General features: G+C 34.4%; 1 protein-coding gene across 3 annotated transcripts; it reads right to left on the bottom strand.

Annotated features, from left to right (window-relative positions):
- Window positions 1-798: 798 nt before the first annotated feature.
- Window positions 799-22,078, bottom strand: LOC110821076 (metal transporter Nramp1-like). 3 transcript variants are annotated; one of them, XM_088220938.1, is made up of 14 exons: window positions 21,865-22,078; window positions 20,760-20,892; window positions 12,621-12,699; window positions 12,492-12,532; window positions 11,813-11,891; window positions 11,608-11,712; window positions 11,019-11,128; window positions 10,650-10,831; window positions 10,489-10,558; window positions 9,750-9,923; window positions 9,496-9,600; window positions 5,133-5,264; window positions 4,626-4,721; window positions 799-1,256 (listed from the first exon to the last, which is right to left on the bottom strand). In XM_088220938.1, exons 2-14 carry the CDS (start codon window positions 20,865-20,867, stop codon window positions 921-923), a joined length of 1,617 nt encoding a protein of 538 aa, XP_088077064.1. In that variant the 5' UTR covers window positions 20,868-20,892; window positions 21,865-22,078; the 3' UTR covers window positions 799-920. The 3 variants fall into 3 exon arrangements, with proteins under 3 accessions (XP_088077064.1, XP_088077065.1, XP_088077066.1); XM_088220939.1 differs by lacking the exon at window positions 21,865-22,078 and adding an exon at window positions 21,312-21,435; XM_088220940.1 differs by lacking the exon at window positions 21,865-22,078 and adding an exon at window positions 21,193-21,335.
- Between the last annotated feature and the right edge of the window lie 689 nt (window positions 22,079-22,767).

Genomic DNA, 22,767 nt, shown 5'->3' with positions numbered 1-22,767 from the left:
AAAGGTGAAACAAGAACTGACTCGTTAACTAAAAGTTTGAGAGAATTAAAGATATTTCCATAGTTCTCTTCGTGCACCTCTATGCATCTTCTACTTTCTAATTTATTATTTTCTGTTTGCATTCGGATCCTTATATATTACTACTTGCTACTCTGTTACCACAATTGTTTTGCCATTGCCTAATATAATTCTCGGTTATTCCCGAGAAATTATCCTCTACAAAACTACATGCTGACATAGCCTTAAATTTCTATTGGTAGTTGGATATTTCATAAAATTTATCAGTCAACTATATGAAAACGTTCTGCTATATCATGGCATACACGCTACATAAAACATTTTCTCATGTGAAGTGGCTGTAACTCGACCTATACGAGATTTGCAATCAATTGTCCATCTAAATATATTAATTAATTGAAAACTGATATTTGTAATTATATGTATTGTTATTTTAATGCTATGTGTTTGTTCGGATCAATTATCACATTGATTTTAAAATAAATATTGAAAATCACATTATTTCTTAAGATATTATCATATTCCCATTGCATGCTGTCATATGTGGGAAACTTTCTTCCACCTTACTATTGCTGGCTGGAATATATATATATGATTTTCTGGAAGGAAAGCTTTTATCTGATCTCACTGGAATTTTGATTCTTGATAGGAGACCCCCCCAACAAAATTCAGCTTCAAATTCAAATAAAGTATGAGAAGTTGAAGATTATCTCCGATGTTCAAATGAAATGTTATCATAACTACGGGATTGCTTAAAGGGTGACCAAAAAAGTGCAGAGATGGAGCCAAAATGTTCAGATTTTATATACCTAAAATACACTTGCCATTAATGAAAATTAGCAGTAGTTTTGGGAATAACTTCTCCCAAAGTTAAACAAAGAGCTTCTCCTACTCAAGTCTTATTAGTAAACATCTGATGAAGCCACTCTCTGAGGCAACTGCATGCTTACTATGTCTTCTCTAGGGAGACTATACATTGGTGCATTACCATTAGAAATTTCTCGACTTTCAGGTGTTGTTAATGCCAAAAGGTGCGTAGCCTCCTTGTTCTTCCGAAAAACAAGATATGCAATTGCAGCCAGATATATAGCAATACCTGAAAACCCAAGTATTCCAAGGAACACGATGGCCACGAGCTTCATATGGCTATGAATAAGTAGTTTGATGAAGCTGCTTACAAGGTAGTATATATTTATCCCCATGATCAGGGAACCTATGATCCAAGTTATGGCTGAAATCTGCCAAGAGAGGAAAATAGACTAAGCGAAATAGATGCACAAAGCAGACACATTAGACCTCTTAAGATCATGTTCAGGTTTAGATGTACACCCCTTAAAACTCCCTCCCATATGTATTAGTTATGTTATAGAAGATTTCACACATACTTTAAATGGAACATTCAGTCCCTTTCTGTTCATTAGCCAAAAGTCCTGATCTATATGTTTGCAAGAAATACATACAAAATATACATATATACTTCCTGTGTTGGGTACATATGATAGGATATGGTCAGAGCTATCTAGTATTTGGCCACTAAATAAAGTGGTTTTTAACCTACCAAGCTGGGGCAGTCTTACCGATCAAACAAACTTAAATCTCACTTAATAAGACAAATATCAATAAGCATTTACAGATAACAAGGGAAGGGCCCAAATCCTGGAGTGAATAGGCCTGAAAGAACTGTAAGAATCATTATTTTTGAAGGACAAAACTAGTTGTTTCGTGAGTTGACAATTTAGACAGCTAAAAGACTTGTATTTTTTTAGTCCTAATCGACCCTGAGATACCAGAGGATGACGTTTACTAGCTGAAGCATGATTTAAAAGAAAATGATATTAAGATAAGAGGAGATTGAGTAGTTGCAGGCACATGTTTCTTGCAAAGATAAAGAGAGATAAGCTCAAATAATCATCCTGCTCTGTGATTTGTCTTAAGAGCTTGTCCTACTTTTGGATCTTGTACTGGCAACTTAGAAGAGCAGAAAATGATGGTGAGGATTCACATAATTTCCTGACAGAAACCCATTTTAGGGCTGGATTCAGTATAGAATGGGCATCAAGAAGAATAAGATGAAGAATATGCATGTTTTGCATGCGTGATTATAATTTTGGGTTCTATTTACAGTATGACAAGAAGAGAAGAAAGAGGTGTTTTAACGCATAAAAGCTAAAAGTTCTATATAAAATAACAAAAATCAAATCATATGATACTGAACTATCGAATAAAAACAACAAGATTTGAATTGCAACACCAGTCAGCATGATTTTGGGAATTCAGTATGATCTTGAGCATTATTAGCAGACTCTACTAAAGCTTGATAATCTGGACAAAATACTGATAACCGTGACAAATGCTCCACCATTTCTACATACAATCATGTTGTAACTTTGTACGTATAGATTAAAACCATTCTCATCTGTTGTCTTGCCTGTTCGGTCTTATTCTTTTGTTTCTTTCTCGTTAAATTACTTGGTATCTCCACTTCTAATAATCACCCTACCCTTTTCTCTCATATGCTCTCTCAAAGTTGCTGGAAAGATCCCATAAATTCTCCACAGATCCTTATACAACCAATTCCTACAATCTTTCCAGCATCTCTTGCCAGAATACACTCTTCAACGTTGACTTATCACCCAACTACAAACACTGACAAGTTATTCGTCGTCATACTCAACTCCATGGCTAAGTTGTGGGATTTGACTTGGTTAAGACAAGTTACTAATCCTGCAAGGATTTTAGCATAATTTATCGAGACTTAGTTGGTGGAAAATGTGATCCTAATTTTTCATTGTACGATGCATGCCTATTTAAAAGAACTCTTTTTTCTACCAACATGTCTCTCCGACTAGAAGTAATATTGGAAGCACATTCAGGAAGTATAACTGGTCATTTCGAAAGAGATATAACAATTATCATGGTGGACGATCAATTTATTGGACAAGCATAAAAAGAGATGCGGGTCAGATAGTACCCAATGAGCCATATAAGCAAGAATTTTTTACTGGGTTTGTTGAAACCACTAGATGCCATGATTCAATATTTGTGGTACTAATCAGTTTTCAAAATGGCTCATTTCATACCATGTGCAAAGAACCTTGATGCTTCTCATGTGACCAAACTGTTCTCCAAAGAAGTAGTTCTTACATGGACTATCCCTATTTATTGTTTTTTATTGTGATACAAAATTTGTTAGTTAGTTTTGGCGTACCTTGTGAAAGATGTTGCACACTCAACTCAAGTATTCTACACCTTCCACAAACTGATGGACAAACTGAAGCTACCAACAGAAGCTTGGAAGACCTACTTCAATGTTGTGTATGCAATTATATTGCCAATAGGGATCTTTTTCGTCCCATTGCTGAATTTGCTTTCAATCAATCATTCAGCAAATCAAAGCACAAGAATCTGTCCTTTTGAATGCGTTATGGACACAACCAAGGAAACTTATTGATTTGGTTCACTTACCACTGGATGCAAGTCCTAGAATTGAGGCAGAAGACTTTACTAAACATAAACATGAAATACATGCAGAGACAACAAATCGCTTCAAGTAATGAAGGTTGCTGATTAAAAAAGAAGACTTGCTGACTTTAACGAGGGAGATGTGGTTATGGTACACATCAAACCTGAAAGGTTATCTAAGGGCGTCTACAGGAAACTTTATTTAAAAAACGTTGACCCTTACAAAATTCTCAAGAAGACAGCTCAAATGCTTATGTTATTGATTTGCCAAAAGATATAAGTAAGGTCTTCAATGTTGAGTATCTTACTTCATATCAAGGAGGTGACTCTACTATTTCTCATATTAGTATTCTTATTTGCTTGTCAGACAATCCAAAATATCAAGGAGGAGACTGAAGATATTATTGATTATCAGGAATTAGCTACAAAAAATAGTATTTCTCACAAGTTTCTAGCAAAATTGAAAGGATGCCCTCAAATTGATTGCACTTGCATTACAGAAGCTGACCTCAAGACAGCTCAACCCTCTCATGCATGCCACATTCTATGGTTTCAACTCAATGGAGCCAAGTTTTTCCCCCTGGAAAGAATTGATAGCGCATAGCCACAATAGGAATTATTTACTGTTGGGGTTATTTTTCAGTTTATTATTTAAGAGTCTTATTGAAGATAAGAATTTATTCTTATTAAAATATTATTCCTAACTATAATTAAATTAGAAAATAATAAACTAGAAAAATTAGAAATAATACAAGATGTAGTGACTAAGAATCCTAGATGCGATATCTAAGCTTTTCCCCAATTCTTAGTAGGCAAATTAGCCCTAAATTGTTTTATATCAGTATGTATACCAAACAGATACTAGAACAAAGGCACACTTATCATTGACTTATTTGACACTACCTAAATATTTCCGATACTAGCCAATGCAATAACTTTTAAGAGATTACATTTTATTACATTTTATACATTTTATACTTTAGCAAAGATATAACAAGCAATGCAAAGAGGTTTATGCTTTATGAGATTAAACCATTCAGTTAAGAGTTTTCCAGAAAAATCATTTATCTCCCAATAGAATTCGTGTGATTTACAATTGGATAGCAACATAAGAACTGGAAAAGAAAAAGAACAATAATATTTACCATAGTTGAGTTTGCATATGTCCCCATCTTGGTCTTGCTGCTGGTGAACTTGAGAAGTGGAATCAATGCAAAAGGGAGCTCAAATGATAGGATCATCTAACATGGCATGAAGTTAAGTCTAAATAATTGGGCAAACTGATATGTATTTGATGAATGATAATCATCACACTAAATATATATTTAGGAATTCAAACTCTACAATCAACATATGGCCACCATCAAATCTCATTTGCTCACAGGTTATTCATTAAAATTAAAAAAGCTTTAAGTATTACAGACTTAGTGCAACCAATTGGTCCTACAAGAGCACACTTCAAGAAGCATGATTTACTTCAGGTCCGAACTTCCACAAGCATAATAGTATTGCATAATATTATATATAATTCATAATCTCATCATGTTTCCACATGCAAGTATTTTTATGGACTTGAAAAGAAAAAAATGCAATTAATTTAACAATATCTAAAATACGTTGGAAGAAAAGATTCACAGGTAAGAATTTCATACCGATGCAATAATAATCAACTGTCCAGCTCCAGCAGAGCCACCAATTACTGCAACAATTAAACTAGGGACTATGGCCAAGCATCTAGTTAGGAAGTTCCGAATCCATGGTCTCAATCGTAAATCCAAAAATCCCTACAAAGTGAAGAAAAAAAATAATAAAAAAAAAATGTGAGCCAACCATCCCTAAGTTAAGACTGTATCAAACTATCCAAGGGGACCCTTATTATGTGGGCTCCTCAAGTCCCAATGTTTACCGTAATGAGATTCTTGTTAAGAAACCCTGCAAAAATTTGAGGAAAAAAATGCAACAAAAATAACACAGGCTTTCCTTTTGATCTACATTATGAAGAATATCTACTATATTCTAATAACAATAAGTATAAGAAGAAAACTATGGAAAATCTCATACACCCTTGAACCTCAGTACACCTTTCAATTCCATAAGTTATGTAGGATTCTATATTAGGAAAGTGATAATGATGAATGATTTGGTGTAATTCTAGATTTAGTTGACTTCTTAGTTGATTGAGATTCGGTTATTTAACAAGCAGACTCTCCAAAATTTCCTCCTGAATTCTATCCTTATTGAATAAAGGATAGAAAATTAGGGTTTCTTGGTGTGATGTAACTCCTATATATTGTTGTATTTCTCTTCATAAACACATAACAATAATTCTAAGAAAATACCATCAGAAAATTACATGGTATCAGAGCAAGGCACTCCAGAAAATTGCCTTCTCTGAAACGAAAACCAAGTTTCATGGCCAAATACAGCATGAAGACCTCATCGTCCTAGGCAACCTCCAATCCTAAAGAAGTCACGACCGGGAATACTCGTGGAGGACGGGAAGGACAATCTATCCTTATCATAGGTGACAACTACTTTCAATGGTCCCAATCTGTGATGATGTACAACTACAGAAGAAGTGGAAGAAGAAACAGAATAAGAAGAGGCGGAAGAAGAAGACATCACCGAGGTAGCGAGAAATGGAGCAATTGGAGCGCCTGGCAATGGCTGCAACCGTGGTGAGGCGTCTCACGGTGATGGTGTGCGAGACTGTTATGATTCCGAGACTAAGATCTTGTCACTTAGCAGTTTTCTAGAATTTTCGATTCCAGAATCTACTTTTTCTCATTGTTGTGATTCTTTAAGCGACCTATTTTGTGAAAATAGATTACAGCTTATCAAAGGGAGCTGCTATCTTGGACCTCGTTAGAGAGAGCTCCAATTTCGTACTTTAAAATAATATTCTGACTTATCTTTATTAATAACAAGCATAACCGTTTATATATATATTACAATTCTTTTTTAGAAATCTTAATCTAATTAAAAATACTTTACTAAAATATTAGAAATCCTATACTATTTAAAAATTCAACATTAATGAAAAATCATATGCTATTAGGAATCTAATACTAATTAAAATTCCATATTTACTATTTACAAATCTAATATTAATTAAAATTTCATATTTAATTGAACCTCAACCTCTTATTTATGCCTTAATAATGAGACTATAACAGACACCTTCGCACTATTTATGCGGCACCCATTATACTAAGAAGATCTGAGTTTTGGCAGTCATGGGGAATTTCTGTAAGGAAGCAGGTGCAAGAAGAAGAAAATGCATCTGGGAGCAAAGAAGTAAAACTGCTACAAATCCATAAATGGGAAATAGCTGGAGAACACGTGGCAAGGATCTAGGGAAGTCGGGGAGACATGGCAACAATCCAGAGAAAATGAGGATGCGTGTCGAGTTCTAGTGAAAGATGAAAGAAGGGGCAACGTGGCCTCAACTTGAGAAAGGAAAAAAGATGACGTGGCACCATTTGAAAGATCAAAAACACGTTATAGAGGAAAGAACACATGGCACAAGTCCGACCGTTAAAAGAGGGACGCGTGGTGCAAATCCCACCATTGAAGAAGAATTTCGAAATTCCTGTTGGTGAGAGAGTGAACGAATATGGACATAAAAATATTTATATAATAATAATAAACAAAAAAAATTAAAAAGTAAAAATATAAAATAAAATAAAATATATATTTAAAAAAACCCAGATATATATGAAGGTTAACCATGTCTTTAGCACCAAATAATTGGAAGCTGGATCTCAATCTTAAGGGTAAGGTTGATGTTCAAGGAGTGGGTATTAGCAGGACACCACTTAAGGATAAAAAAGAAAATGCACTCATTGGGATAAATTAGTCTTTTCATGTATTAGGGTAAGGGTTGTTGCTGTAAATGACAAAATATTAAGGTAACCTTCTCCATCGCCACCCCCACAACATTCGGGCAGTTTTCGTCTGTCTTTGTCACTCTCCTCCTTTTCTTTTTGAAATAAAAAGTGTAAAAGTATATTAATATGGTACCAAACAACCGGAGGTACCGCTCCTATACATAAAGCTTTACAATGTAGTTAGTGAGTCAATGACATGTTCAAAATTCACATCACTAATCATCTCATATCCTAAGAATAAAAACCCAAAATAATGCATTCACCTATCTCTCAACCTATACAAATCAGTAGGTTTACCCTTAAAAGCTCTATAATCTCTTTCCTTTCAAAGAATCCAAAACAAGAATAATGGAATAATATATTTCAACTTTCGATCTAATTGTATTCCTTCCCAAGCCCACAACTCCTCCCTAATAGACCCAGCCATCACCCAACTTACACCAATCAAACTATAAATAGCACTCCATAATCCAAACGCCATCGGACACCACAATAAAACATGCCTGCAGCTTTCCACATCAGCCATACAGAAATAACATCTGTCGGGAATAAACAGCCCCCTGCTTTTGTCACTCTCCTCCTTAAAATTTATAGCCTATAAATGATGCTTCTTCTAGGAATATAATGATCGAAAAATTATTGAAATCAAAATATATTCTCTCAAATCTAGTTGATTTCTCAGCTTTCTTTCTCTCTCTCTCTTTCTTTCATATCCGATCTATGTATCAGGCTTGTGACACTAACCAAGATTTTATTACCCTAACAAATCTGGTACATATACAGCTATGGTAAAATCAATCTTTCCGCAAGGATTAGGATCTAGATTTTTGTGTTATTTTCCATAATAATACAAATATTTTTCTCAAAAAGTACACCCTCCACCCACAAAAAACAATCCAATAAAATATCTGAGTCATAAAAGCATCACCAAATAGTTAGGATTTGATAAAACAGACCTCAAAGTCACATTCAGGATGCTGTAAAAGCTAAACGATGCTCTTGCCACTCTAAACATCAACGAAAACTCTTTTGCCAACCTTGTGGTCATCGCAATCAACAATCCAGATCCAGATTCATACTTATTATACGATGCATTAAACAGAAACTCTCTCTAGATCCATAGCGCAAATAGTTTTTGACCAATCTACTCGACCCGATCAGAACTCAAAATTTGACAATTGGATCGGGACCAAACTTTAATTGTAAATTCTCCTGTGGCCAGTCACTGGAGCAGTTGTGTCAGATCATCGACCTGAGTCCTTGGAAGTGGTGAATGGACGGCCTAGTCCAGTCACACGGTTCCCAAACTGGTCTAGCTCCTTCATCAATGACGACCAAAAATTGTCTAGCTCCTCTCATTTTCAGTGGCGGCACAATGGTCCACCATCAGTGGCAACAATTACTTCCTCCTCACAGCTGTTTTGCAATCTCGTGATCTTCCAACTCTTTGCAATTATTTTTCATTTTCTTTTATTGATTTTTTGCCAAGGAACAGATTCCGTCAAAATACACCAACCACAGTCCAATATCACTTACTAGAATTTGTGTAAAAATTAAATTAAAAAACACAAAAAAAACAATATGGTCAGTCCACTTAATCTATATTGACGGGAATGTCCAATATATTCCAATAAAAGGAATTCAATGAGAAAAAACTGTAAGAACTCTTTCACGCCCTTGATTCTGGGTGTACCTAATTTCTCTAGGTCACAAAACACTATTAGTTTCTCAACCCCAATGCTCTCGCATTTACCTGTTCTGTTCTCAAAAAATAGCTATCAATTTATACTAAACTGACAAACCTTCCTTCTTTTGTGCTCAGCCTTCAAAAGTTTTTGTCTGTTTAGGATATTAGGATAAGTATTGGACTTGAGAAGTCCATATAACAACCATGATGTACTCTTTGCTCTTCCATCTACCCTAATGCATACTAAGAGAAAAAGTCAACCCTTACTAGATGGGTCACGTTATCTCAATTATTTGAGTAGATGTATTAATACCTTTCCAAAAGAAGAGGATAGAAAACCATCTACTTTCTTATTATCTTATCAATTGTTGGCCAATTAATCATTCAAACCGGCTAAATTCAAAGTGATTTGGGTACACAGAACTAGGTAGCAAGTACCTGCATAACATATTGCCCGGCATATGTCCCTGTTATAGTAGAACTCTGACCTGATGCTAGCAAGGCAATTGCAAAAAGTTTTGAACTCCAGCTACCTAAGACATTCTGCAACAATAATTAAAAACCATTACTACGAGAGTGTGTAAATAAATAATATATTTTAAAGAAAGTGCAAACTAACACTATGGGTGAGGTAAAATAAACTTATCAAGTAGAAACCAAATGACTAGATTGTAGAACGATCAGCTACGAACTTTGAGTAAAAAGGACGCTTTGTTCAAGTCCAGATCTTTGCAGCTCGCTTGATCTTCTTGATTCAAATTTGAGGAATTGCAAACAGCACCACTTACTGAAATTACGGACACATTGATGAGAAAGGCTACCATTAGAGCAAATGCACTTTCTATCAAATAGAACCTGCAAGCTTCCTGTACCAGCAAGTCATAGTTGTTGCTAATTAGTACATTCAATGGATTCATCAGTGCCCCATAAATATATAAATGAATACAATAAGATCATGAGACAGACTGAGATATTTTCAACTTCCCCATAAATTGAAGTGCTGATATTTTTATGTTCTGTTGGTTTCTTTTTTCTGTAAATTTAAGAGATAAATTCATGCAATTTCATCAAAAGTTGAGTTCTTTATTCCTAGAAAGGAAATTTGACTAATATGGCCAGAATGAGAAAGCTGTTAGAGTTTTGCTACTGTTAAATTTATTTGAACGGCCCTAAACACTGCAACCAAACCAAGAATTTTACTCCCTGACAACATTTTACTGCTAAAGATGGCAACTTGGCAGTATTGTGAAGGAAAAGGCAATCAACGACTAGATTTTGTTGTTCACTGCTGTGAAGAAAAACTAGTACAATGGGAACAGCAAATAAAAGTTGTAGCTAATAGGAAAAAACTCTCATTAGGGTTCTAACAGTACGTTTAGCAAAATCTCCAAATACATCTTCTACACGTTCAGAAACATGCTAGTAGTTCACCTTAATGCCACCAACAGATCGAGGGATTCTCCTGGAAAGTACTAATGCTGAGTGAAGAAATAGATTGTGTCTGCAGTAGAGTCAAAAGCAAACAGTTGCGGAGATGAGAAATCATCAGTGGAAGTAACTATTTTCTAATCTGAAAAGCATGAGAAACTTACGGCATCACCATAGCACCAAGTAATGAAATTGCCAGACCAGTGGCACCATTCCCTTTTAGTTGAGGAACAAATAGTCCATGTAAAACTTCTGTTGCAACAGGCTTTGCATAGCCAAGCTCCATAAAGAAGCATACAGCAATTGTAAGTACAAGAAACGTAATTAAGAATTCAAGCTTTCTTACCTGCAAAATAAATGATACATAGTTAAGTTTGAGATTATACCACAACTCTAAACTAGAAATCTTGTAGGAGTGGATTGTTTCCTCCTTTCAATTGTCAAACCCAGCGACGTAAAATTTTCCATGAAATACAGAATACGCCGACCAAGTCATGGTGATACAAAATGTATAAATATGGAAAACATTATACCCCATATTGCTGTAATGCGAGAAACACCAATGTACTGAGCCCTGTCAGGAGAACGCCCAACCACACAGGAATTTTAAAGAGCATGTTTAATGCAAAGGCAGTTCCAATCACTGTATACAGTAACAACACATAATCATGTTAGAAATAAACATTAACAAATCAAACCACTAATGCAATGTCCTGTCTCAATCATCAGCCATAAAGAACTAAAGTGTCTGCCAGGATAGGGTTTGATCATGTCAGAGGGCATAAGATAAAATAGTTTTAGTCAGCTCTTGGGAAAAATCAACATTAAGAAGGGAGAAGCCTCGTAGTTCATTCCAGTTACAGATAAAAGATGACATCTCACCCTTGATACCAGCATAACCGCTTACACAGCTAAATACAGGATCCAAACAGCACCATAAAGGGGAAAAATTGAAGTTTAATTGGTGGTGCGGTAACATCTCCCTAGCCATGAAACATCATTTCATGACTTAAATATTCCTCTATAGATTTCGCATTTTGGAAATAAGTATTAAATTCAAAGAAAATAATCTTCACATGGAGATGCAATCTTTCGAAAATGGAATTAAAGAAACATTGTTACCTTCAGGAATGTCACATGCAACTATAGCAATTTCTGCAAGAACCCACAGAACAAAGTTGGGAACCCTAGAGTACTCATTTCTGCAATGTTCTGCTAAGTGCTTTCCTGCAATTGCATAACAGCATTTGGCAAAACAAACTTTGGTAACTTCGGACTCATAATAAGAAATAAGCAGCAAATGTAACTGATCTAATATGTGGAGCACCTGTAACAACACCCAGGTTGGCAGCTAGGGACTGAATAACAAGAGCAGCACAAGAAGCCACTAATATAATCCAAAGTAACTGCAGAAAACAGAAAAGTGCATCAAGAAGAATAGAGGCTTCAAATCATTGTCAATCTAACAGCTCCTGGGATGCTCGAAACATCTATTTGGATTTTTAAATGATTGAACTAATTATACCAAAGCTGTCACCACCACACATAAGTCTACCAAGCTGGAAGCATGGATCAAGCACAGACTTATCAAACCTTGTGCGTAAATTAATTTTTGGTAAAAATGGGGCAATCAAGACTCAAAATTAAATTTCTGGCCCCAATATTATCTTAAATAACTGATTGAACCAATTACCCAAAAACTTAAATTGGTATGAAAAAACCGAAACAATTATTTGCTCTCTAACATAGATAAATAGAAAAATCAATATTCCAAGAAGAATATTCAATTCAAGAACTCCATATATTTCAGTTAAACAAAGCAATTGATATTAAAGACAATGTTCTAACATGCAAGCCTACCTGACCTTCAACAGCATGTAATACATGAGACTCTAAATGTCTCAATGCAAAAATATTAGAGTGGAAGCAAACTGTCAAAGGTAAAATTTTCCCCAATGAAAATCAAATCAAAGAATGAAAAACTAAATAGAAGACATAATAAGCACCTCGTATTTGTATGCCGCTCCTGACTGTAGATCAGTTTCAACTGCATGTTTGCAAGAAATAGATAGCATAAATTTGGAATTGCATAATTTGCTTGAACAACTAAAGATGCTAAGAATCAGACATCTTACAATTTCCAGGGTCAATATATGCTATAGAAACAAGAAATCCCGGACCCATGTATGCAAATAAGTTTTTCCAGCTTTTTTTCTGCAAGAACAAAAGGGAAATGATCATTACTCACGGGAGTATATCGAAACCAATTCTACCTCTATGACTTGGTGGATCATCATATGGAATCAAACAAGCAAGCTAACTTTTCATTTAAGGACATTCAAGAAACAAATCAAAGAATATTATTTGGTGGGTGCGGGAAGGAAAAGAATTACACACTAAAATTCAAACTGAAAGAAACAAAGGAGAAAAGCATGAGAAAACAGAAAACAGAAAACAGTAAAAATTTCACAAATTCGTAATTCAGATAAGGATCCCCGCAGAATTCGTTCTACCCTGTTTCCAACTTTTTTCATATATAACTGTAAAGGGTTAGGGAAGAAAAATACTGAATGATTTTTGTATCTTTATTGAAATGAAAATCAAGATACATATATACATGTAAACGGATTCATACATAGTAACCAACATAAATTACCCTAATTATTTTCTTCCTAATTACACTTACATATTTGGAAAGATAATCATACTATTATGTATAAGAAATATTCTATAATATTCTAAAACTCCATCTCAAACTGAAGTATAAATATTAATCATGTCCATCTTGTTCCAAAGATACTCAATCCGTATTCCATTTAGAGATTTTGTGAATATATTATCAAATTATTCTCTTATTTTCGCATAACCAGTAGATATAAAGTTTTTCTAAATCTTCTCTCGGATGAAGTGACAATCAATCTCGATATTTTTTGTTCTCTGATGATACACAGGATTTGAGTCAATATGAAAAAAGTCGTATAATCGCATCAAAATTTTGCAAGAGTTATAGGCTTCAAACCCACTTCATCTAACATATGATGTATGTATAAAACTTCGCATGTGGACTAAGCTATAGCTCTACATTGGGACTATACGCTTGAACAAAATACAACTGTTTGTTTCTTATTTTTCCATGATATGAGATTCCCACTAACAAAAACACAATACCTCGTAGTAGATCTCCTATTAATCTTATATCCAACCCAATCAGCATCCGTAAAACATTCAACGTAAGTATGCCCATAATTTCTAAACACTATGTTGAGTCCTGGAACACCTTTTAAGTAGTACAAAATCTGTTTCAAAGTTTCTCAATGTTTGACTAAAAGTACCGACATAAACTGACTAACAATACTGACAGGTATGCAATATTTGGACGAATCACAGTGAGGTAATTTAATTTCCCAACTAATATTTTGTATTTCTCTAAATTATCAAGGAGATCATCATCATCTTTTGTAAGATGCATATTTGGTACCATTGGTGTATTGCATGACTTAGCTCCCGACTTTCCTATTTCTGCAAGTAGATCAAGTACATACTTTTTCCAAATTAACAAAATCTCTTCCTTACTTCTTATTACTTCAACCCCCCAAAATTATTTTAACTATCCCAAGTCTTTGGCATTGAACTTGGTATGCAAGAATGATTTGAGAGAAAATATTCCTGCATAATCGCCTCCTGTAATCACAATATCATCAATATAAATAATAAAAAATATAATACCAATTATTGATTGTTTATAAAAGATTAAATGGTCACATTTACTACTCTTCAATCCGAACTCACTTACTACTTCACTAAACTTGCTAAACTACGCACGAGACTATGCTTCAGACCGTACAATTTTTTTTTCAAATGACAGACTTTCCCGTACTATCCCTGAGCAACAAACTTAGGTGATTGCTCCGTATACACTTTTTCTAAGAGATCGTCATAAATAAATACATTTTTAATGTTCATCTAGTGTAAGGGTCAATCTCGGGAGGCTACAATAAATATGAATAAACGGATAGAGATAAATTTGGCCTTTGGAGAGAATGTATCAGAATAGTTCATCTCATAAGTTTGAGCATAGTCTTTTGTTACTAGTGGAGCTTTAAGTCTCGCTACAAAGCCATCTGAATTAACTTGGACTGCAAATACCGATTTGCATCCTACAGTTTTTTTTCCTTTGGGTAAATCTACCAAATTCCAGGTATAATTATCATCAAGAGCATTTATCTCTTCAAACATAGCATTACGCTAACTAGGGTGATTCAAAATCTCATTAACTGTTTTCGATATAAAAGTTGAATCTATAAAAGCAATTGAAGCACTAAATAAGGGAGACAGATAGTCATATGATATAAATTTAGCAATGGAATAAGTTGGCGTAGGAATGGTGCACTGACATTTACTTTTACGAAAACCAATGGAAAGATCAAGATCCCGTGAAACAAAATCATATGACGATGAATATAGTGCAGGACATGTATCATTAGTTTATTGTCTTCTGAAATAAACATGAACAATTGATTGTCGTACTTGGATCAGAGGCACACAAACACTATCATCAATTTACTCAAATAGAGCTGGAGGCACATCATCTGAAAGAATATTTTTATCTGTTTGCTCAGTAAAGAAATCTGGTGAGAAACTATAGATGAATCACTCATCGTCTACCATCTGACTTGTAGACTTGAACGATGAAGAGAAGAACGGTATATTCTCAGAAAAAACCATATCAATTGATACCAAATATTTATTGAGATCTAAAAAGTAGCACATGTATCCTTTCTAAAGGCGAAAATATCTAAAAAATACACACTTTAAGGCATTTGAATCCAATTTTATCACACTAAATCACACATTTCGAACATAATAGGTGTTCGAAAAAAGAATATAGGCTGCACTGGATATAAAAACTTGTTTGAAAAAAAAATACTGTAATGAACATCCCCATCAAACACTATAAATGACATACGATTAATTAAGAAACAAGCTATGAAAACGACATCAGTCCAGAATTGTTTAAGGACTTATGTTTGGAACAAAAGGGTTTGATCTGTTTCAAGTAAATATATGTTCTTCCTTTCAGCGACCCCATTTTGAGATGGTGTATCGATACACGAGAATTGGCGAAGGATCCTGTGTTGAGTCATATAGTTTTGAAATGAATCTGACATATATTTCTTGACATTATTACTTCTCAATACATGTATACAAACATTGAATTGTTTATTGACTTCAGCACAAGAAGCACAAAAGTGAAAAAATACTTTCGAACGATTTTTCATAAAATATATCTAAATCATTTGAGAAAAATCATCTATAAAAGTAACGAAATATTTGAACCCAGTTTTGTACGAAAAAGAACAAGGACCCTAAACATTTAAATGAACTAACTCAAAAGCATATTCAACTCGTCTATTAACTTTTGGACCTGATGAACTACGATGATGTTTTGCAAATCAACATGACTCACAATCTAGCGAGGGTACATCATGAAACTAAAGATATAACTTCTTCAACACAGGTAGAGAATGATGTCCCAATTGACAATCTGCTTCAAATTGAGATCTAACGCTAGAGCAGACAACTGATCGAAGTACCCAAGTATCAAGAATATAAAGATTATTTTATATATTTCATTTACTAATAATCTGTTTTATATAAGATCTTGAAGAATACAGTGATAAGCAAAAAATGTACTATAACAATTTAAATCTTTGGTAAACTTACTCACATAAATCATATTGAATGCAAGTTTAGGTAGACTTAATACAGATGACAGAGTAATAGATGATATTGATTTTGTGGTCTCCGAATCTATAATATTATAGATCAACCCATCAGTAATAATTATAGGAAAATGTACTTTATGTGATCGAAAATTAAAAAAAATATTAAAATTACTTGTCATGTGATCTGCAGCACTAGAATCAATTACCCATCTGTTCAAGGAGAGAAGATATTTTTTTTCTAATTCAGTAAGAGCAGAAAATTTATTCAAAGATTTCTGATACTGAGTGAACTTAACATACTCGTCAACTGAAATCATAACAGCTCTCTCAGAAGATAAGTTAATAGTAGTAGCAACAATATTAGTGTTTATGTCATCCGATTGAAATTCTGCAATTTTTTATAGTACCGCTTTATATATTCTTATTCACAGGGAAATCGAGAGTACCCTCGCGAGCATCAATCCCCCAAAAGCAGGAAAATTCTCCGCAGAGCAGCAGGCAGCATTTTTAGATCGAGCCATGACTCACTTTAACCACAAGGTGAAAATAAGAAAGTAGTTGCAATTCATTTACCCCATAGATCCATGGGAAAAGTCAAGATCTATCCGGGAGTGAATCTTTATCGGAAGAAGCGGGAATAACGAAATTGGACCTCGAGAAAGTCAACCAGAGACTTTGAGAAGTTGAAGTTCAGTTGGAATCCATCTAATCTAGTAGCTTTTGACTATGAACACCCCCCTTACTTTTGATAGATAGCTTATTAGATTGAAGAATTTCTTTTATGCCACAGAGACTCTTTCAAATCTTTGATGGAATGTTGCTATATGTTGTTGGCTCGATAAGATGGATAAGTGTGAGAACAATATCAGTAATAACAGACAATATTATCATCTATTTCAATTCAGGAATTACAAAAATATATCACTCACAATACCGAAAACACAATCGTCAGAGATACCCGGAAAACACAACAATCATAGATATCCGGAAAATACTACAAATAAACAAGAAATTTTGATAAAACAGAATACCTCTTCATATACGAAAACTTAAAAGAACACACTGCCACCATTAGAACTCACGCGTTGCCGTATGCGCTGCTGCCAGAAATCACTAAAATACCTCCTTTCAGCCGAAAATCACCACAAAACCCACCAAACAACTGAAATCAAGAAGAGGCTCGCAAAAACACCCCAAATCGCACCGAAAAATTCCAAAAAACTTCTTGTCGCGTGATATGCTCTGCCGCAATTTTTCTCCGCTCCGGCCTCCTAATTTCTTGCTCAGAACAGCCCGGTCAAGCGTCTCTTCACATCTTGACCTCGTGTCGAACTCGACCCGCATGCGAATCGGTCTTCTCCGGTTCACCCGACGTGTGAGAACTCAAACTGCCGAAAAAATGACTTCCTCCGCCTCTTTTGTGTGCACCATCGTGCCGACCGCAATCTGAACTAGTCGGAGAATAGTGGTCAACTTCATCTGGCGCCGAGAATGGGTTGTTCAACCCTTATTTGGTTTAACTCTTAAAAACCCTAACGCTAACTCTATCTCTGATACCATGTAAAGAGATAGGGAAGAAAAATACTGAATAATTCTTATATTTTTATTGAAATAAAAGTCGGGATATATATACCTGTAAACAGATTCATATATAATAACCAACATAAATTATCCTAATTATTTTCTTTCTAACGACGCGTATACATTTAGAAAGATAATCGTACCATTATGTATAAGAAATATTTTATAATATTCTAACAAATCAAGGATGATTATTTGGTGGGTGCGGGAAGGAAAAGAATTACACACTAAAATTCAAACTGAAAGAAACAAAGAAAAAAAGCATGAAAAAACAGAAAATGATAAAAATTTCACGAACTCGTAATTCAGATAAGGATCCCCGCAGAATTCATTGTACCCTGTTTCCAACTTCTTCCATATATAATGAAAAGGCATGACAAAAAAAAATGAGACCTACCCAGGGCTGAATAGGGAAGGCAATATCAACCCAAATAATCAGGTGTAACTTAGTATTGCCGTTATATGATCTTATCCTTCTGTATTGAAGGTATACTATACTAACAAAATATAACCAATTGAAGTGGAAATCTATTGTTAAGGCATAAGTATTGATATTGTTGCTTGATAAAAGATATTAGAATCGATCGGGATGTAACTTACAAGTCCTCTAGATGTAATAAACTTGTTTCTGTTTCTCTTAATATGACTACATAAATGCTCCTTGTTCAACTATGCTGACTTTGGCTTTCAAGGAACGTTGAAGCATCGCAATATTAACAAGTTTTGCTCTTTAGGCACCTAGCAACTCACTAGGTTGACCAAAGAGCACTGCTCCTCTTTTATACCATTCGAAATATAATATTTTTAAAGAATAACCCTGTGTAATCGATTTACCAATTTATCATGAGAGTGCCAAGCACAAAACCTTGTATGAACAATAAGCATAACAATTAGTCTGAAAGTTAAGGTTTCATACTGCTCACAGAAGCCACTTGAAAAATTATGGCAACACTGCAACAATAGGCAGAGTGAGGCAGATGATGAGTAGTAGCACTTATTCATGGGGCCAGGATGGGTATATAATGATTCACCCACTCCAAGAATGGAATGAGTACAGGCAAAGAGGTTTATTGCTAGCTTAGAATTTTACTTCTTGTTTACTAGAAGCCTTATCTTATTGTTCTTGTTTTATTTAAGAACTCTGGTCCTCTTAAGTTTCACCCTGTAAATAAATGGGTGATTCATTATTGAACAGACTGCTTATGATGAAAACTACTTAATTTCTTCCTATTGAATTGAGTGCATGACAACCCTATGATTATAGTTGCTGCCAGTTCATGTCATTGTGGATTAGATTTATCCTTCTTTTCTTCAATTTTTTAATTTTCATAAACATTTTACTATATCACTTGGTACCAAAGCTAAAGTTCTTGACTTGGGTATGAATCCACTACCACAAGAAAAACTCAAAATTTCCAAATCGCCAAAAATAGAAAAAGCTAATAAGCTGAGAATGAAAAACTAAGGAAACAGAACTGAGAACACAAGCAAACAACCATTTTCGGTGTCCTCTAGAAATCCGACCAACAGGTGGTCAACACTGCCCTTGCCACTGGCTCCAAAAGATCCCAACTGGCATCCCCTCCAATTTTCAGCACCATCATCACCAAAATGTGTCACACTCTCTGCTTGAAGACTCAACTGTGGTTGCCTTATGGAAACTTATCTTTTCCAATCATGTCGACAACAACTGATACCAAAACTGGAACCAGCATCTCCAGAGGAATCCATAGCCAGAAGGCTGACATCAAAAGATCATTGGACACCAGTGGGTGACCACCACAAGTTGATCACCATGCACGGGTCTTCACACCAAAATGCTCCCTAATCAACAAGTTCACCCTGAGATAATCAAACTAATTTGACCAGCCCAATTCAGCCATCTCCAAATTGTTTCTTGACTGGTTCAAACCAATTCTTAAGGTTTCTGTGCATATTCACTTCTGAAGTTAGTATTGTTAAATTATGTTTTATATCCACTTTTTAGCAAATGGATTTTTTGGATAAGTTAATCTTTATTCATTCATTTAATTGAAGTTATTTGATTTAAAGTTAATCTTTTACCATCAAGCTACCATGGCCACCAACCACCCCACTGCTACTGCCACTAACACCACCGCTACCATGACACCACCATGACCCCCAATTACTAATATAAATTAAGAAAATATAGTATAACCTTCGTGCTATACCACTCGTTTCCTACCCAATTATCCCAATTATATGGTAGGACCAAAGGATATTTCACTTACTCAACTATACTACCCAGATACCAAAGCCAAAAACTATTAATCTTCTCTCATTATATTAGGTGCCTAGCAACTGTGTGATTTTGGTTTATGCAAGTAATTGCAGATTGAATTTTCTCTTTTATTTTCTTTAATTTTTCTAGCTTTCTAAACCTTATTCTGCTTTGCTATGTCAACTAGAAAATTGGAAAAGAAAAAGGTAGGCTATGCAAATACTTCAATACTCATTCAAATGGGTTCAAAATCAAAACTGTGACATTTAATTACCAAAAACAACAGTATTTCATTGCTACATTTGCATGTCCGTCTCATCTAATCCCAAAGTACAGAACTAACTATCTGAACCATTCAACATCTATAACCACGAACCAAGATATTCGAATGACTGCGAAATCTTTTATAATGTAAGACTTTCAGTCAACTATTTACTCTGTTCAAGTGTTATAATTACCAATACCTATTCATGCAATTATCAATGACAAAGTTATCTTTGATTCAAACCGAACACACAGATAGCAAAAGAACCAGGCACTTTCTCCCTTTAAACTCTGTCAAGCGCTACAAAATTCAATTAATTAAGAAAGTCTGAAATTCAATTAAATGAAGAAATTAGGAACAAGGCGCTATCTCCCTTTAAACTCTGTCAAGCGCTACAAATTCAATAAACTAAAAAAGCCTGAAATTCAATTAAATGATGAAATTAAGAAAATCTACTCACATCAGGGACAACAATCTGATCAAGAGCCGAGTTCTCAATCAAAGGCGCATTTGAGAAACTCCGGTTACCAGTGCTAGCAATGAACTGTGGTTGCCCTGAACTTCCCATAGTTCCCTTCCTTCTCTAAGAACAGCTATGAAAGAGAAGAGGACATTAAACGAAAAGGCCTAAATCAGTGAAGTGAACTGGTATAGTAAAAAGAAAGTCTAAAACATGTAAATACGATAAACACAAATAAAATATAATTCTCCAGTTGAACTCGAAATGAAACAACTAATGGAAATGACAACAGCAATAACAATCAAACATAGTGACAGAAGATTGAATCCTGAAATTTTCTTAAGGTTTCCAGACATTTTCTCGGAAAACAAACACACAACAACAGAGGGAAAAAAAACAATAATGACAATAAAAGATACAACTATGCACAAACCTCAGTCTCCAAACAGTGACGCAAAGGAGAAAGGGCATCACATGAAGTAAAGATGATAGAAAAATTTAAGAAAATTTATATGTAAAACAGATTTTCCCTTATCCTGGATTGTAGCTTACCTACTCTCTGCTCTCTACTCACGGTTCTCCCACGTCACAAACGGTGCTCAGTTTCTTCTCCCTCGTTTATAAACATTAAAAAAAACAGAGAACTCGGACGCGTATCCCAACGACTACTTGTAAGATACACCCAGAGTGCCATGTCAGCATGCTGACATGGCTCACACACCCACTCATATCACGCCATATGTCAACTTGTTCCCACAATATGAAAATATTTATAAAAAAAAAAAAAGAAAGAAAAACGAAATACCTGAAACAGAGTTTAAAATTAGCTGTTCATTGACTATTGATTTTAAACTTTATTTAAAGGAAACCAGAAAATCGCAATTGAAAAATCCAGTTCGAAGCCAAAATGCTGTACAGAAATCTCCATTGACAATCAACAAGAAGAATCATTTAAAGAAAAAAGGAAAATGATATGAAAGGAAGAAACAAGAGAAGAGCAATGGAGTTGTCTGTTTTCAAGAAGATTATTCCAGAGAAAAAAAAAACAAGGAGAGAAGAAGATAGAGAAGGAGGACATAGTGCAATGAGCGAAGAAGGAACGCACCAGTAGGCTGGAGAAGACAGCTGTACGTACTGAAAAACGTTTCTGCAACTTCGAGAGGAATTGGAAGGAGGCTTGAGATTGAGAGAGGTTTCAGAAACGTTTCAGAGAAGAATCAAACTGCAGAGAAACAGAAAGCTCTTATAGCAGAGAGAGCGGCAAGGTAACGATACAGAGGCGATTCATTATGGAAATCACAGTTTTCATAACCTGCCACCCTCAACTATATATATAGTACTTGCTTTATACACTGAATAAAATTTTTAATTTATTTAAAAATTAAGTGAATAGAAGAAAGTAATTTCTTAAATGATAAGGAATGAAAGTGACGGAAATGATTTTTTTATTTATTTTATTTTTATCATGTTTGGATAGAAACGGATTGGGGAAAAGACAAAGGACCTGAAATTTTCCTTTTACAGAATAGGAAACAAATTTTTTATATTTGAAAAAAAAAAAAAGAACGAGTTGTGATTTTTTATTATGTTAGTTGCTTATTAGAAATTGAAATTTCACCTATAATAAAGTGGTATTTATATTATATTATTAATAAAATACAATAAAAAGATTAATATATATCTATAATACGAGATAAAAATATAAGAAAAATATAAAGTTTTCAAAATAAGTAATTAAAAAAATATTTCTTTTTTAATTGAAAGAAGCACTAGATTATTGTTTAAATAATAATAATAATAATAAAATCAATTTTAATTATGTATAAAATGCTAATGACCACTACATAATTTATACTTAACTTTATAATTATTTGAAGGAAGGGTGTGGTAACTTTTGTGGGATGTATTTTTTTTATTATCCGAACACATAATCCTCTAGTTAGGAGAGCTTAAAAGGTGAATATGACCATCTACAATTATATAATTTATGAGAAAGCTTATCCACCAA

Source organism: Carica papaya, chromosome 5 (assembly GCF_054855325.1).
Source record: "Carica papaya isolate Zhongbai chromosome 5, ASM5485532v1, whole genome shotgun sequence".
NCBI classification, from domain to species: domain Eukaryota; kingdom Viridiplantae; phylum Streptophyta; class Magnoliopsida; order Brassicales; family Caricaceae; genus Carica; species Carica papaya.
This window is presented reverse-complemented; position numbering and strand designations above follow the sequence as displayed.

Bases quoted from the DNA above. Each gene is read 5' to 3' on its own strand.
- LOC110821076 (XM_088220938.1), bottom strand. From the start codon at position 20,867: ATGGGAAGTTCAGGGCAACCACAGTTCATTGCTAGCACTGGTAACCGG. The intron at 10,832-11,018 runs GTATAATGTTTT...TTTATTTTGCAG, and splicing joins TCGCATTACAGCAATATGGG to GTAAGAAAGCTTGAATTCTT. The intron at 10,559-10,649 runs GTAAGTTTCTCA...ACTCTACTGCAG, and splicing joins CTTGGTGCTATGGTGATGCC to ACACAATCTATTTCTTCACT.